At 41.6% G+C, this 18,072-nt stretch overlaps 1 protein-coding gene across 2 annotated transcripts in view; it reads right to left on the bottom strand.

The window, feature by feature from the left end:
- Positions 1-18,072, bottom strand: part of SMYD4 (SET and MYND domain containing 4) — a 40,013-nt gene that overhangs the window by 17,811 nt on the left and 4,130 nt on the right. For both annotated transcript variants that reach the window (XM_028521705.2, XM_036034394.1), the window contains exons 3-5: positions 17,697-17,841; positions 9,070-9,159; positions 6,442-7,606 (exon numbers count right to left, since the gene is read on the bottom strand). In XM_028521705.2, the coding sequence (XP_028377506.1) occupies positions 6,442-7,606; positions 9,070-9,159; positions 17,697-17,841 (1,400 nt within the window). The remainder of the gene's footprint in view (positions 1-6,441; positions 7,607-9,069; positions 9,160-17,696; positions 17,842-18,072) is intronic.

Here is an 18,072-nt window from a genome sequence, read left to right as displayed (position 1 = left end):
CAGCTCTGTTGAGATATAATTTACCATAAGATTCACTCATTTTAAGTGCACAAATTTAATGATTTTTTTTTGAAACCTACATTTCCAAAAGTTGTGCAGCCATTATTGCAATCCAGTTTTAGAACATTTCCATCACTGCATATTATAAAAAGTTGATTTGAAGAGATGTACAGTTGCTTGCAATGTTCTCTCATTTTGTCATCACATTTTAATTTCTGATTATGGGTTTCTGGAGGTGGGGAGTGTAAAACAACAACTACTTCATTTGCTTACATCGCCGTGCGCCAGCAACTCTCCCTGGCTCGGCCGAGTGCTGTTTCTGCGGGGCTCGCCTGGGCTCCTCACGCGACTGCACTCCTCTGGCACGTGGTCTTCTACTCCCCAAGGAGGACGGCCCAGGCCTGTTCTCATGGCTACATCAACATTTTAAGAAGGTGACAACAGAAGCTGCAAGGTCTCTTAAGGCTTAGATTCAGCAGTCACATAAGGTCACTGACTTCTACTGCATTCCATTGGTCAAAGCGAGTTGAAGGGCTGGCCCAGATTCCAGGGCAGGGGAAACACACACCATGTCTGGATGGGAGAAGAAGCAACGTCCAATTGCAAAGGGACAAACATACAGGGATGGAAAAAATTGTTGGGATAGTTTTTGTAAACAATCTCTCCCAGAGGCCTGGAGGTTCGTCCAGTCCTCTCTTTATCCATATGAGAATGCTGAGATACGAAGAGTTCAAGTGCCCTGACCAAGTTCATCCTGAGTCAGTGGTGCATCCGGAATGGGGACTCAGGTCCACTGCCTCCCAGTCTAAAGTTTTCATTCCCTCAAGGATCTCTTTTTTCACCTACATTCTCTATCTTCTTTACTGATAAGTTTTTTCTTTTTATTCTTTTTTGAGAGAGGGGAAAGGCGGGAGAGAGGAAGAGAAACATCGATGTGCAAGAGATACTCTGGTTGTCTCTTGCACACCCCCATCTGGGGACCTGGTCTGCAACCCAAGCAGGTGCCCTGGCTGGAAAAGCCTGGTTTTTGGTTTGCAGGCTGGTGCTCAATCCACTGGGCCACACCAAGCAGTGCATTTTGATGTTTGGTATTTAGGTTAAAACTAGCTATCTTTTAATTTCCTAAATTTGGAATCACATACTTTACAAAGTCTCTCTCACCTCAAGACTATATATGCATGCTTACTGAACTTTTTCTACATACTTTTTGGTTTAATTTAAAAATATTTAACTTTGGCCCTGGCTGGCGTAGCTCAGTGGATTGAGCGTGGGCTGCGAACCAAAGTGTCGCAGGTTCGATTCCCAGTCAGGGTACATGCCTGGATTGTAGGCCACGGCCCCAAGCAACCCGCACACTGATGTTTCTCTCTCTCTCTCTCTCTCTCTCTTTCTCCCTCCCTTCCCTCTCTAGAAATAAATAAATAAAATCTTTAAAAAAATATTTAACTTTGTAGTGATTTGAAGAACTTCAGAGTATCATCTCAGAACCGTACTTGTTTTTAGTTACGGTAGCTCAATGTTGATATGAAATCTGATAGTACCAAGCCTCTTCAATAAAACAAAAAGGCTGTTCTCATCCACTTATTCAAGATGAACTTTAGCATCATTGTCAAATTCCAAGAAAAATCTAATTGTGACTTTGTTTGAAACTGTATTAGACTGATTAGGTTAATGTGCAAAACGACTATTTTTATAATAGGCTTTTGTTTTGTTTTACTCCTCAACCAAGGACATGCTCATTAGTTTTAGAGGAAGGGTAAGGGAGGGAGAGAAACATCGATGTGAGAGAAAAGCATCAATCAGCTGCCTCTAGTACGAGCCCTTAACAGGACTGAACCCGCAACCTAGTCACGTGCCCTGATCAGGAATCAAGCTCTTGACGTATACGTTTACTGGACGATGCTCCAATCAACTAAGCCACATGGGCCAGGGCCATAGTTATAGTTTACATTTTTTCCATCTAAGCATGTCTCTGCATTTATCCAAGCCTTCTTTTACATCCCTCCAAATTAAAATATTCTTGCATTTCTGGAAGAAACCCTACTTGGTCTTATATTATTATTCCTTTAATAAACTGTTGGATGTGATATGGCAGTGATTTATTCAGGGTTTCTACATCTATATTCACAAGTGAGACTGGTCTATAATTTTTATTTTTAGCTTTGCAAACTGAATGGGAAAGGGTTCTAGGTTCTTGCAGGCCCTGACACAGTTTATATTGTATAAAAACTATCTGTACCTGCCCTGTCTATTGTAGTTCAGTGGATTGAGTGTGGGCCTGCAAACCAAAGGGCCACTGGTTCAATTCCCAGTCAGGGCACATGCCTGGGTTCTGGGCCAGGTCCCCAATTGGGGATGTGAGAAGGGCAACCACACATTGATATTTCTCTCCTTCTCTTTCTCCTTCCCTTCCCTTCTCTCTAAAATAAGAAAATAAATAAATAAAATCTTAAAAACAACAACAAAAACCACCTGTTCCTTGAAAGTTTTTTTTTAAGTTTTTGTAAACGTGGCTAAGTATATTCTTTAAAAGTTTTAAAGAACTTTTACACAGAAAAGAGTGGGTCTGGCTTGTTTTTATGGAAATATTTTGGTAACTTTCAATTTCTTCCACAATTGGATTTTTGAAATGTTTTCCTCCTGGGAAAATTCAGGCAATTTACATTTCTCTACAAAGTTGTCAACTTAATATTTTCAAATTCAATAGGTTAAAACTGTACTGATACTTGATTAAAATGTATAAGTAAACTCATATTATTGGATATATTCCCTCACTGTTCCTAATTTTGTGGAGTTTTCTTTTCCTGGATTTCTTAATTAGATTTGCCAAATCTGCAACTATGCAGGAATCTGTAAATTGCGGCCTGCTGGCCAAATCCTGCCTGCTGCCCATTTTTGTACAGATGGGGTCTAAGATTGGTGTTTACATTTTTAAGTGGTGAAAAAAATGAAAATAATTCTCATGACATAAAAATTATAAGAAATTCTAATTCCAGTGCCCACAGTAAAGCTTTACAGGAACCCAGCCACGCTCATTCATTTGAGTGTTTAGGGTGGTGTTCAAGCCACAGTGGCAGGGGAGTAGTTGCCAAAGAGACCATGTGGCTTGCAAAGCCCAAAATATTTACTATCTGGCTCTTCACAGAGAAAGTTCGCTGAATCCCTGGTCTATAGGACCAAGTTTTTTGTTTTCTGGGTTTAAAAAATTAAAAAAAAATTCTTTTAGGACACAAATTCTGATGGATCTACTGAGTTCCCTGGATTATAATACTATCTTGGTTTCTAGATTATCTTTAGTATTGTTGATCAAAGTCAGAACGGTATATCAGAGTTTCTCACAATTATGGAATTTTACCAGTTACTTCTTGTATACTTAATTATTTTTGTTTTATAGACACAATCCCTCTGTCTCTGAAAGCTAAGGTTGATGACATATTTCAGTGTGGAGAGTTTTATAAAGATAAAATGTCTTCTTTATTTCACTAGATATCTTACCTTGAGTTCTACTGTTTCACACTGAAGGGTAGCAGAGTTTGCCACCCCAAAATATGCCGAAAGGGAGTTTGGACAGAGGATCGGCTCCAGGAAGGGAGTTATCACAGATGACTGTAGATTGATACAAACTAGTGCGTGACAAAGTGGAACCTAGCAAGGCCCATTTGTTCAAAGTCTTTTCTGTGTCTCATTTTTTTTTTTAATTCATTTTTAGAGAGGGGAAGGGAGGAAGGAAGAGAGGGTGAGAAACATCAATGCGTGGTTGTCTCTCACACGCTCCCTACTGGGGACCTGGCCTGCAACCCAGGCATGTGCCTTGACTGGGAATCGAACCAGTGATCCTTGGGTTCGCAGCCCACACTCAATCCACTGAGCCACACCAGCCAGGGCTGTGTCCCATTGTTAGAGATGGCCCAGCAAACACTTACTTACCAAATATTTGCTTTTCCATCTCTCCATCTCCATGTCCTCCCTGCCCTTCTAAGTCCCAAACAACAAGCCCCTCCTTCTTAGCTCCAGAATGGCAAATGAGCCTCAAATGTCCAATGGGTCCCCCTCGGGTCTCATATTCCTATGGCACCCTGCATGTGCATCCATAGCAAATTTTAGACATTTTCTCCTGTTATCTGTCTTATGTTAATTTGATTATTAGCCCAGCCAGAAGAACTTAGAAAAGTGGGAGGAAAGTTATTGTAATGATCCTCACGACACTAATACCCTGAGTAGCCCGTGTTCCTGACAAGTCTTGCCCAAACACTGTTATTTTGTTATAGGTGCCACTTTTGTAAATGGAACATAATTGGGTCTTAATTTTTTGACCCATTCTGGAGGTTATTTAATAGAGTTTAGCCCATTTATATTTACTATTATAGACTCATTTTTATCATCTTTTGTTCTGTGAATTGTTTTTAAAAAATGTGTTTTTCTAGATTGATGGGAAAGGTATACAACTCATTTTGCATTTCCTAGAATAATGTTACCACTATGTGAATTTTTAATTTTAAAAATATAGAAATGTTCAAAGAAGAAAGCAAATCACCCATATTTCCACTTTCAGAATTAATCACTGTTAATTAAGATTTTGGTACTTTTGCTTCCAGTATTTTTTCTATGCATATATATCTAAAACATCATATAAATAAGAATAAATTATGCATAACATATTAGTTGGACTCTTATAGATGAAGCCCGAGACTCCAACCCTCTTTCCATCACCTCAGGTGGCCAGTATTATGCTATGTCCCTAGTTCTCTAGTCCTTATCACCCATGGAAAATACAGGTATTCCTGGCTATATACATCCTTTCACTATCCCAAAATTCCCTCTTAACAACTTGTGAAAAATTTCACCCCAAACTTGCTATGCAAAGAAAAAGCTGAGTGTAATAAAATGTCATGCACATTAAGCAAAAGCACTGTTTTGACTGTAGGCGGTGGGCCAGTGGGGGAAAGCAGACGGAAACCAGCTTCTTTTGTCCAAGTGGCTCTGTCATTCTGCCTCAGGGATTCAACCAGAGTTAGGGGTCACCACTATTGTTTAACTAGACAATAGTGCCCATAGTTTTCAGAGTTTCTGACATTTGTATCTTTTTTGTATGTTTTATTAAGTAGTTTTGAGGCAAGACAAAATGGAATCAAGAGTTGGTTACTTTCTGCCACTATAATTGGGAAGCTTGTATCTATTTTTTATACTCAGAAAAACAAAACAAAATGAAAACCATATTTTTTACAATGCTAGTGAATGTACCCAAAGGGAAACATAATTCTGGGAAACCACTCAACAGATGCATTTTGGAAGGCAGCAATGGCTCAAGGAAGCAAAAGAAGGCAGAGAAGAAAACAGAGCAGCCTGCAGACGGATTCTGCAGTGCCCTGGGAGGAGGCCAGTGCTATTACTGGATGCCCATGAGCCACAGGACAGGGAAGGGAGTCCTGCCCTAAAACACCTCTAGTGAAAAACCTGTATACCATATAACCTGACAGCTGAATTAAAATTAAAGATAAAAATCTATAAACAAAAAGTTGACACAATTCTACATTACCTAATATGAGACATCAAAGAGTTCAGCCTGTTCAGCTTGACCAGGCCACGTTTAACATTAATCTGTCTGTAAGCTGGTTAATAACTAGTTTTCCTTTCAACAGTTAATCAGAAAATTCAGGAAAATATAATAAAACTGATTGAATAGAAAGACATCTGCTAAAACGGAGATCGTATAATAGCAACATTGCAAATATCATTCCTTTTCTAATAATAGATCTGTTGTCAGTGCATTCCTATTAGAGATGTCACTCATGATACTGGGCAGATCCAACTTCCCCATCTACCTGAAACAACCTATCTACACTGTTTAAGAAAAGCAGGGCCAGTCTGGTGTGTGCCGAGAAGGGGCCCCTAGATTGTTAGCTGCCTCACCGGCGCCCAGCCAAGACACAGGCTGGCCAATAGCTTGCATTAGCCTTGCATGCAAAGCTGTGCTTGGCCAGATTCCTCTCTTGGTTTAAACAGGAGAATGAGAAAAATTTGTCAACAGGAAAGAGGAGCAACAGAGTACCCGAGTCACACTGGTGGGTGAAGATTCAGATAATTTAACTATAGATTTCTGCAGTCTTGTTTAACTATTGTTTCAGTTTTCCTTCACAATAAAAAATTAACAAGGTGTTAGGGGCTTAACTTTAAAGTATTTTTACAAACAAACATATCATCTTCACAACTCTGAAAAGTTATATGGGATTAAACTACCCACTTAAAAGATGAGGAAACTGAGGCAGAGTGGGATCAACTAATTTGTTAGAGTCACATGGCTTCTCAATGGTATAATCATGATAATACAAGACAACTGTGTTTCCCCATGAAACCACCTGGTCTGTTTTCTTATGGTTCTTTCTCCCAGAACATTAGCTACACCAAGAACAATATTGTAAGGCAGAAAAGTTTCCCTCTCACCTGTTTGCTGCATGGTAGTTATTGCCTGAGCATTACATTGTAGCTGTAACATGTGTCTCAGCATGGCCACTCCCCAAACAGGCAACTCTTGGCACATGGCGTGAACCGCTGCTGCTTTTGGCTGAGAGGATTTCAGACTTGTCGTGCGGGTCTGTAAACTGGCTGCTTCCAGCTGTCTGCACAGTGCAGAGACACTTAGAGCACAGAGGAATTTGTGTTCTGGGCTATGATGTTTAATATGGGGCAAAAGGCTGAAGACAGCATTATAATTACTTTCATACTTCCCATTAATGTCACATCCAGGAATTGGGGGCTCAAGTGTTTTGCCATTTCTCTCACTCTCCCCTCCCAAGTCATAACTGAGTGTTTGCACCAGATTCTTGCTTTCAGGGAAACTGATGTCCTTGTTACTAATCTCACCACAAAGCGTCCTCATGACTTTGCTGATATCCTCAAATCTGGCTAAAAGAGTTGACCTCAGGGCAATGTGGCAAAAGACCCCCAGTGTGAGAAGCAGCCCCCCTAGAGAACACTCTGTACTATGGTAGAGATCCCAGGCCTGCTGCATACACTCTTGGCTGCAATACTTGGCATAGCTGCAGCCGTCACAGGGAACTGTGGCCAAAGTGTGCTTCAAACACCGGTGACAGTAGAGATCCCCAATGACAACTCTGGTATCCCACTTGCTTTCCAGGCCATAACGTAGTGGTGGCAATTCTCCTGGGTTAAGGACACTCACAAAAGCTTCCTCCTTCACCAGGAGCTCTCCTGGGAGAATGTCTTTTGTGGCGATTAGGTAGCGGCCTTTTAAAGTGTCTGTGCATAAGCTGACAGATGATGATGCACTGGATATTTGTTTATTTTCTTCCCTTAGGTTCATATCCTCAAAGGCATTCGTTAGAGCTGCTGGGAAGGTTTCTGTGAGATGCTCCTTTTCTTGTACCTTCATTTTCAGATGACAAAGGGTTCTCTGCAGAATTTGAAACTGGGAAGCTGCTCGAGTTTGTTTGGCAGCAAAGTTACTTTCGAGATCACTGATGATCTGGCTTGCCTCCTCTAGTCTCCCCAGATTCACCAGACACTCTGCCCTACGTAACATCAGCTTGGGTTGCAACCTTTCCGGATACCCATGCATCTGCGCTCTGCTGATGTCTTTCAGACATGCCTGAAAACAGAAAGGAAATCCCAAAATGATCCTGAGTCCCTACTCTTTAATATCTACTGCAAGTCTGAACAAAAATCTATAGGAAGGCTAAGGATTATTGGAAATGGAGCAACCACAATCATATACTTATTTTACAAAATCACATTCTACAGTGCGATCTTTTTTTAATCCTCACCCAAGGATATGTTTATTGCTTTTAAAGAGAGAGGAAGGGAGAGAATGAGAGAAACACTGATGTGAGAGAGAAGCATCAACTGGTTGCCTCCTGTACGCATCCAAACTGGGGATCGAACCTGTTCCCTTTGGTGTACGAGATGAGACTTCCACCAACTAAGCCACCTGCCAGGGCTACCATGTGATCTTTTAATTGAGTGATTAGAAATCCATGCTAAAGAGATAGTATTTATCTTATTAAATATTTCTGTTTTTAAGGAAAACAGTCTTATAGAGAGAAGAACTATAGCTTGGTGACTAAGAGGGCAGGACCTGCATTCCAAAACCGACCCTGCCTCTTACTGCCTGTATTACCGGGTGCGAGTGACTTACCTTTCTCATCTGAAAGACAAGGGTAATAACATCTTTCTCACAGGCTCATAGGGTTGAAATAAGGATGAAAATAAGGTCATGTAACTGAAGCACTGAAAGGAGTGCCTGGAACACAGTACGTGCTCAACATATGGCAGTCATTATTATAAGAAGGGAAACAAATAACCAATACAGGAAAGTTATATAAAGGGTAAATGTTTCACAAGTTTCCCAGTCATTGTCTTCAGTAGTCCAGGACTTTCTTGCTTAGGACCTAAAGTTCGAGCCCTGCTCTTCTTTTTCAGTCCATAGGGCAATAAGTATGAACTTGGGACTACTGAAATATTATAGTTCTTACTCCTAGGGCATAATTTAAACTTCTGTGGAATTCTGAAACTGCTGTACCACAATGGCACTTCAGAGCTTATCCTTAGAACTCAAGTAGGGAATGAGAAGGAAGCCAATCCTCCAAAGCCCACCCCCTCACACGCACACACGCATGTTTCAGTGCCACTTTTACTTTCCCACTCAAAATGCATATTGAGGGTGAGCTGTATTATTGCAGGGATCATCTGGAACATGCTCTACTTATGTAAAAAGTAAACGAACAAGTAAAGAGTTTGCAAACACTTGGAACCTGAAGTATTATTAGCAACTTATCTCACAGCTGATCTCGACACTGAGAACTGCTGACCCACTGGATAAGATCCAGCGCCCTGTGGAATGTGCCTTGACTCCCTCACCCACCAGCACCACCCACATAGTCACCTCTGATAGATAAGATGAATCAGGAGAAGGAACAAGTCTGGGAGGATGTCAGTTTGCTTCCAACTCAGCCTGCAGCAGGGCTCAGTCCTAGCGCTCTAAGGCAGAAGCAGAGGCGAGGGTCTAGTCCTCCAGCAAACCTCTCCCATCACACCAGGTGTCCTGATACTCACCTCGTACTGACCCAGGTGGAAGAGGGCTGCAGAGCGATTGGCATAACACAGTGAAATGTCTTCAGTGTTTGGTGCTGAATGAGATACTCCCTGCAAAACAATGAACCAGTTACAGGCATAAATGGAGACTGGCATCTTTAAAGTATGTTTTCAGATAGTAGGGGCTCCACTACTAAAGACTGAATGAAATTAGGAAATTTGCTGGATTTCTTTGTGCTTCACCTGCTTCAGCTTCATTTTAAGCTACCCTACAGCAAAGCTGTGAAGATCAAGGGCAGTAATAAATATTCAAAGCACTTTGAAGATAACAGCATCAGACACAGCTTCAGCCACAAACAATACTAAAGGTAAATGAAAATGGAAGAGCATAATCTTGCACATAATGAAGGGTGAACAGCACAAATAGAAACTCACAAAAGAAGAAAAACTAACAATATATGGGAAGCAAATGGTTAATTCATATATAGATAGCCAAATATGTGAAAACAGCTACTTTTTTCCTACACCAAGCATTAATAACAATCATAAAGGTGGTATCTCAAATCACTGGAGAAAAGGTGGGGATTATTCCATGAAAGTACTGGGAAAAATAGGTAGCCACTGAGGAAAAATAAAGTTGGTTGTCTCTATATGATAAAACTTACATTAGGATAAATTCCAAATGAATCAAATTCTTAATGTAAAAAAATGAAAGTATAAGAGCACTAGAAGAAATGATAGAAATAGTCTAATGTGCTGTTGGAGTGAGGAATACCTTTCTAATTACAGCACAAAATCCAGAAGTCATAAACGGTTAATAAATTTGACTACATAAAAATAACAAATTTCTCTGCAGTGAAAACCAATAAAAGCAATGTCACAAGACAAATACTGAACTGGAAAAATGTCCGCAACTCATATTACAAGTAAAGGGCTCATTTCTTTTATGAACAATTCGTACAGATCAATAAGACGACAACTAATAATTCAATTGAAAAATAAACAAATGACAAACAGCTCTAATGGGAAATATAAATGACTCTTAAACATATGAAAAAATGTCCAACCTCATTCACAATCAGCAAAATACAAGTTAAATTACTATAAAACACTACTGAGATTCATTTTTTACCTATCAGTTTGGCAAAAAAAAAAAAAAAAAAGTTGACGCACACTGAGGTGGCAAAGGAGTGGGGTAATGGCTACTCTCCTGTGCTGTGAGTGGGGGGTAAACTGGACTCATAATTATGGACAGCAATTTAGCAATATAGATATATTTCTCCATTGACCCAGCAATTTCTCTTCTAGGAATTTATCCTACAGATATATGCAAAATAATATGATCATTTATCTTACAGATATGCGCAAAATAACACACATGCAAAGTTCCTCTTCACAGAATTGTTTGAAATAGCAAAAGATAGTAAACAGCAAATATTCATCTACAAGGCACCAATTAATTGTAAAAAAAGATCCTAAGATATTAAGTGAAAAAAGTGCAGTGCTAAAGAGTGTATATGGAATGTTATTTATATAAAAAGAATGTGTGAGGGAGTGGGAGAGTATTTGCATTTATCTATAGATGCCAAAGGATCTCTAGAAAGGCACGTTTAATAGTGTATCTCCTGGGCGGGGGAAACGAGGGGGCTGGGGGACAGAGGAAGCAGACTGTGCTGTGTAAGCTTGTAATTTTTGAATTCTAACTATATAAACACATTTTCTACTCAAAATAAATAAATAAAATAATAATAACAATACCATAGTAACCAGTACTGCTTAGGAGATAGGGATATGAACATTCCCTTACTCTGCTAAAAGGGAGGTTAACCAGTTCTTTCCTAATAAACAATTCAGCATCAAGTACCAAAGGCCTTAAAAACATATACTCAATAGACCCAACAATTGCACTTCTAGGAATTTAATACTGAGGAAATAAGCAGACGTGTACAAATATTTGCATAGAAAGATGCTCCTTGCAGCTTTACAATACCAAAAAAATCTGCCAACATTAGATGTTAAATCAAGTATAGCTCTCTGTAATGGAACACTAAGCCAGCCGTAAAAAATCATGTTCTAGTGGAAAATTTAATAACATGAGAAAAGGGTCACAATAAATTGCTGAGGGAAAAAAGCAGGTTACAAAATAGTAACTACAGCATTATCTCAATTTTGTAAAAGAAAAACATATTTTCTGAGGAAAAACTGGCTGAGTGGATACAAGTAAAAATGTTAACGGCACCTGTCATCGGCTATGGAACTTTTTTATTCTTCGTGCTTCTCTATCTTTTCCAAGTAAACATCTATTGCATTTGCGATCAGACAAAACAAGTATTATTATAAAAAATAAAGAAAACTGCTTTATAAAATTTGCACAGTACCACAATCATCAAAATACTGGCCTCACGAAACAGAATTACCAGACCAGGGGTGCCCAAGGTAGCCCAAGATGAATGCAGCCCAACACAAAATCATAAATTTACTTAAAATTTTTCTTTTGCTCATTAATTTTCCTCAGTGTTTGTGTATTTAATGTGTGGCCCAGAGACACCAAAAGGTTGGTCGCCCTGCAAGACAGACAGTTGGTACGCCAGGGAGCTTCCCCCACCAATGTAGATGGTGGCAGGGGGAGGTTCTTACACTGAGCTCGCCAAAGCTAGAAAGAGGAATGGCTAGGGCTCCCAAGTGCACCAAAAGCTAGCAAGATAACTGGATAGAAAAAGAAGCCCTCCCCTCCCTACCCCTTTAAGAACTGTGGGCTTGAGCAGGCAGGAGGGATGATCTTTGGGACAGAAGTCCACCATTCTCGCAGGTGGTGTGGCATCTGAATAAAAGCTCTTTCCTTTTGCCCCAGCATCTGACTCACGAGTCTGGCTTTTGTTGCGGCAGGCAGCCGGACCTCCATTCTTTCAGTTACAGTGTTTGGTGACTCTAGTGGGAGAGCACGGACCTTGAGGGTTCCCGGAGGGCCCGGGACTCACCAAGTCCCTGGGGTCCTGCTGCCTGTGGCAGGCTGACCCCGGGAAAGCAGACCCAGGGGGAATTTCCCAGAAGTTGTCAAGAGCTTTCCTCAGAGAATTTCCCTGCACACCTTCTCAAGGCATCAGCTGCCCGAAACGCTTCTCTGGGGAAAGGAAATAGGTTTTGGGGGAGCAGGTGGACTCCAAAACTGCATAACTCGAACTGGCATGCCCACCAGGGGTCCTCTACCCTGCCACTCGGGCTTCAGACCACTTGAGCTTTGTGTCACTTGGACTATGTGCCACTCTGGCTTGGTGTCGGTTGGGCTTTGTGCCACTGAGGTCCGGGCAGGACCACTTGTGGATGGCAGGAGATAAGACACTACGACTTGCTTTCAAGTGCTCATTTGGAATAATGAAATTATGGATCCAAGTTTTGTTTTTACGTTCCCACTTTGTCTGGAGTCTTGTTATGGTTGTGGTTTTAGGTTTGTACTTTTGTGCCATCAGGGGCTGCTCTGTTTTGACTCCTACAGGGAGCCCACTGGGCTGAATTGTAACAGATTGGTCCAGGTACAGCTATGATCCAATCAATGACTAAGAAGGAATTAGTTTTGTATTGTAACAGTGCTTGGCCTATGTACGCTCTAGACCAAGGGTCCCCAACCGCCCTCCTCCCCATCTGTAAACATGGCTCTAATTACTGCCTGAGCTCCACCACCTGTCCATCCCTACCGTCCGTGGAAAAATTGTCTTCCACAAATTGGTCCCTGGTGCTAAAAAGGTTGGGGACTGCTGCTGTTGATTGCAGGGGTGGGGGGGAACGGCCTCTTAATGGTTCCCTAAATTACTACACCATCATACAATTAGAATTGTTTTGCTGATGGTCAAAGGAATGGGACAAAATCCCTTATGTCCAGGCATTTACGTCTTTACACAATAAGGATTCAGTAAATAAAGGAAAACTAATGAGACAGAGAAGGGAACTGGCTTCAAAACCCCTCCCTGATAGTAAGACACAGGAAGAAAAGGAAAATGAGGAGATGAGCCTCTTGAATGCCATGAACCCAGGAGATGCAGGATTAGCAGCAGGAATATTTCCCTCAATGCTAGGTACCCATGAAATAGGGCCTGGAGAGGAGAGAGCCCCACCCCTTTATGATGAAGGAGTGACTCCTCCCTAGAAGACCTGGCAGGGTGCCCAGTTTGGCCAGGGAGCATCCCTATCCCTTTGAGGCAATACCCTATAGGTGGAATCAGTCAGGAAGGCCAGTCCATTGGCTACTATTGGGCCCACACTCCATTTTCTATTTCCGATTTACTGAATTAGAATTCCATCCCCACATATAGGGAGGATTCTTAGAAAATGGCAGATCTTATTACTTCCATTTTTGCCATTTACCGTCCAAACTGAGTAGATGTACCTTAACCTGCTGTTAACACCCTGCTAACAGCAGATGAAAGGTGGCTAGTTATAAATAAGGCTAATGAAGAGGCTCATTGCCTCCATCAAGAGATTCCAATGGGACACCAACCCGGCTGGGGCAATTCCCTTGACAGAGCACAACTGGGACCCAGACAGTGGGAACCTAGTCTTCCTAGAATATTACAAAAGGTACATATTGGAAGGGCTAGAGTTCTGGGAGAAAGGACTGACCAGAACTCAAAAAGAAAAATAAAAAGGACAGAAACCCTCATGGAGGAATGTTAGAAAGGAATGACGAATCTGAGGGTGAATGAGGAGGCCCAGGGGCTCCCACAGACATCTCCTGACTTCTTACTATTTCCCCACAGGAGCCCCAGGCACAACTGACAGCGGGAACAAACTAATTGACTTCTTCATAGATACAGGAGCTAACACTCAGGGCTAAATACAAAACTGAGAAAAGTTCAGCTGCAGTGATGGTTACTGGAGTGACCAGACAGCTACAAAAATAGGTGTTCCTTCAACATCTAGAATGCCGATTTAGGGATCAAAAACGTATACACAGTTTTTTCTACATGCCAGACCGTCCCATTCCATGGGTGGGCTGAGATTTACTTTGTAAACTGCATGCACAAATAACTTTTTCCTCTGAGAAGCAACAATTACGTGTATCGGTCCTGCTGGAACATGCTCTCTAGCTCCAGATGTTCCTGACTTGCTCGGAAAAACCCAGAGGTAAACTCTTCCCACCTGAGATCTACGAGCAGGTCAATCTATGAGCCATTTGGGCTGATGGAACCCCAATAGGGCCGTTCCAATCTATAACAATTAACCTAAAAAGAAGGGGAGTGGATGCCACAGGAAAAACAATTACCTTCTTAGAAAGGAAGCTAGAGGGAATTCAACCAGTATTGCAGAAATTCTTAAAATCAGGATTAATTCAGCCATGCCAGTCTCCCTATAACACCCCTGTTTTGCCAGTCCAAAAACCTCACTCTCATAAATATTGATTTCTACAGGATCTTACTTAGGGCCACAAATGAAAAAAATGAGCCACACAGTAAAAAAGATTCTGGCAAAAATATGCCAGAAAACACACTGGAAATGGGACCAGGTACTCTCTATTGCCTTGCTCCAGATTAAGGTAGTGCCCCAAAGTGGGCTTAAATTAAGCCATTTTCAAATAGTTTATGGGAGACCCTTCAAAGTTTCTATTTTAGGAATACCTCCTTTAAATTTACAGCATGAATCCAAAAAACATGTACAACATCTAGGGCAAACACTAACAATTTTGTACAAGTTTGCTCATTGCAGGTCCATCTACCCATCTGATGAGCTCTTACACCTGTTCCAGCCAGAAGACCAAGTCTTACTAAGACCCGGAAGACTCAAGATCCTGAACAGCACTTAGCCAAGTAATGGACCGGTTCCCATGACATCCTGCTGACAATACACTCCTCCCTAGACCTCACGGGAATCAAGCCTTTGGTCCACCACACACAGATAACGTGGGCACTGCCTGAGGAGGACTCAGATCTGCTGCTGCTGTTGACGCTGCAAGGGAAAGCCGGACCTGCACTCCTGAAGGACATTTAAAATTCCTCTTTTGGAAAGGGACAGCACCTCCCAAAATGAAGTATCAATGTTACTTTTTATTTTATTCTGCATTTCCCAGACACTGGCTTCCTCGGCAAATTTATCCTGCTGTTGGGTGTGCCCCAAAAAGCCCTGCTAAGGATTAGATGGTGGGGATCCTTTCATCTCTCCAGATTCTGACTTCACTACAATTCCCCTGCACTACCCCTCACTAAACACTTGATTGTCTGCACATTAGGTCTCACTTTGAATTTTTTTTTATTTTTTATTTTAGAGAGAAGAAGGGAGGGAAAAAGAGAGGTAGGGAAATATCAGTGAGAGAGGGAGATATGTTGACCGGGTACCTTCTGCACACACCCCAACCTGGGATGGAGCTCACAACCCAGGTGTGTGCCCCAACCAGAATCATGCCGGTGACTTTTCAGCTTGCGGGACAACGCCCAACCCCTGAGCCACACTGGCTAGGGCATGTCTCACTGTGGAAGCCCTCTGCAACACTGTCTCTTCAAATATGAAGCAGTCTCCCAGCTACGCTTACTCAGCGCTGCCATCCTCTAGACACCATGTATGCTGCCTTCTGAAGATGGCAATCCTTCCTCACGTAAAAACTTCCCCCCATTCCTGACCCCTCTTCCTTTAGTAGATATGAAGAATCTCTGGACAGTAGGACAGGTAAGACAACAACCTTAGACAGCAGGAAGAAATTATAGAAGATGAGACCTTCATCCACTTACCCTTATAAGATTACAAGTGTCCACAGTTTGGATGGAGTAATTGTTACTGTAGACAGTCAGTCAGAGGGCCGGCAAGTCTCTCCCATTGGCCAAGATGGAAGTGGGGGAGGTTCTTACACTGAGTGTCCCATAAGCTAGAAATATGAATGGATAGGGCCTGAGCATGCCAAAGGCTAGAATAACAAATGGACAGGGCCCCAAGAGAACCAAAAGCTAGCAAGATAAGTGGATAGAAAAAGAAGCCCTCCCCTTCCTATCCCTATAAGAACCATGGGGCCTGGCTGGTGTGGCTCAGTGGATTGAGCACTGGCCTGTGAAGGATAAGGCTCACCAGTTCAATTCCCAGTCGGGGCACATGCCTGGGTTGTGGGCCAGGTCCCCAGTAGAGGATGCATGAGAGGCAACCACACTCTGATGTTTCTCTCCCTCTCTTTCTCCTTCCCTTCCTCTCTCTCTAAAAAGACATAAATAAAACCTTAAAAAACAAAAAAGAACTGTGGGCTTGAGCAGGAAGGGGAGGTGGTCTTTGGGACAGGAGTCCACCATTCTCCCAGGTGGTGTGGCACCTGAATAAAACCTCTTTCCTTTTGCCCCAGCATCTGACTCACGAGTCTGGTTTTTGCTGTGGCAGGCAGCCGAACCTAAGCTTGTTCAGTTACAATAGGAAGGCTCATCTCCCTCCACATGCAGAGCAAACCTTAATTTTTTTGTCTGATTTTACTTGTTTTTCTTGAACAATTTCCCTTGTGATCACATTTATGATACACACTCATAAAGTGGAAGAGATTAGCTCTGGAGGAGAACTAAGCCATTTATCAGTGGATCATTACATGTAATGGATTTTAATTCTTCAGCAATAACTAATACATTATTCAGCTACATACAAGCAGGGTTTTTTATCTTTTATAGAAGCTGCTATTGTAGATCTGATAGTTTTTGGAAAAATAATTCCAAACTTTATTATAGGGCTGTTAAAGAGTCACAGTAGGGGTGCACTTCTAAATGTATAATCATTCTTCCTTTTCTTTTAAAGAGAGTGGAAGGGAGGGTGAAAGAGAGGGAGAGAAACATCTATGTGTGAGAGAAACATTGATTGGCTGCCCCTCACGCGCCTGCTACTGGGGACCTGGCGCACAATCCAAGCATGTGCTCTGACTGGGATTTGAACCAGTGACCTTTTGGTTCGCACACCAACGTTCAACCCACTGAGCCACACCAGCCAGGGTACACTCATCCTTTTAATATACAAGGTCATCGACCTGGTACAAGGGAGTGATACGTCTTGCTTTAAATCTATATTTATATTTCAAAAGTTATAGAAGGGAGAGTCTCAGGAATGTTCCAGTTCCTACTATGGAAGCAGGACAACAAGAGCAACAGGTTGATAAAAGCCAGTATTCCTCCTCAAAATCTAGGTCATTGATGGCTAAGTAATTTTAAATATTTGTTGACAACCTTCAAAGTAGAGTTCAACTGGTCTGTGGCAATTGAGCTTATTTTCCTTTCTAACTTCATCTAAGTTGTACTGACTGTAGCTAATACAGCGACTAACGAAAAATCTAGCTCTCTCTAAATTGGGACTATCAAACTGATACCTCATCAGTCATTTAGACAAAAATGGCACGCAATTCAATGAAAGCTGACAACACGAACCACGCAGGGTAAGGGATCCAATACTATTGCTACAAGGTATCTGAAAAAATATGGGAATAGAAGTTTCTTGATGGAATTCAGGACATATAATACAAACCACCCTTTGTTGTAGAATATAACCTACAGCAGAATTCTGTCATTTTTCTTTTTCAAATCCAATCCACAAATTATAGACAAAGCTACCACTGGCTACATAATTCAGCATTAAGGCTCTATCTTTGAAGAAATATGCTTTGTTAAATTGTTAAAAGAGCCCCTCCAGCGGAGCTGGGAGTGTCTTACCTTAGAGTACAGCACGGTGGCTCCCATATAATCCTTCCCCTGGAACTTTTTGTTCCCTTCTTCTTTGTAAAAAAGGGGAGCATCAGGGTCCTTTTCTATAAGGTAGCCTCTAGAAAGCTTTTTTAAAACCATCTCATCTTCAGGTCTTTAGGGAGAAAGAAACAAAAAAAAAGCATAAACGTTATTTCAAGGAAAGCTCTTAACCACTGCACTAGAAACCAATGGTCTGTAAAACCTTGGGGCACATGAGGTTCTATTATGTAATATGAGTGGAGGAGGGGGGATCTTGTGGTCTCAGAGACATAGGGACTGGAATTTCTATTTAGATGACAGAGTGCTAATTTTTTATTCTTTTTTTTATATACGATTTAAAAAA

This window comes from Phyllostomus discolor, chromosome 8 (genome assembly GCF_004126475.2).
Source record: "Phyllostomus discolor isolate MPI-MPIP mPhyDis1 chromosome 8, mPhyDis1.pri.v3, whole genome shotgun sequence".
Taxonomy (NCBI): domain Eukaryota; kingdom Metazoa; phylum Chordata; class Mammalia; order Chiroptera; family Phyllostomidae; genus Phyllostomus; species Phyllostomus discolor.
The sequence above is the reverse complement of the archived record's forward strand: the minus strand, read 5'-3'. Positions and strand labels throughout refer to the sequence as shown.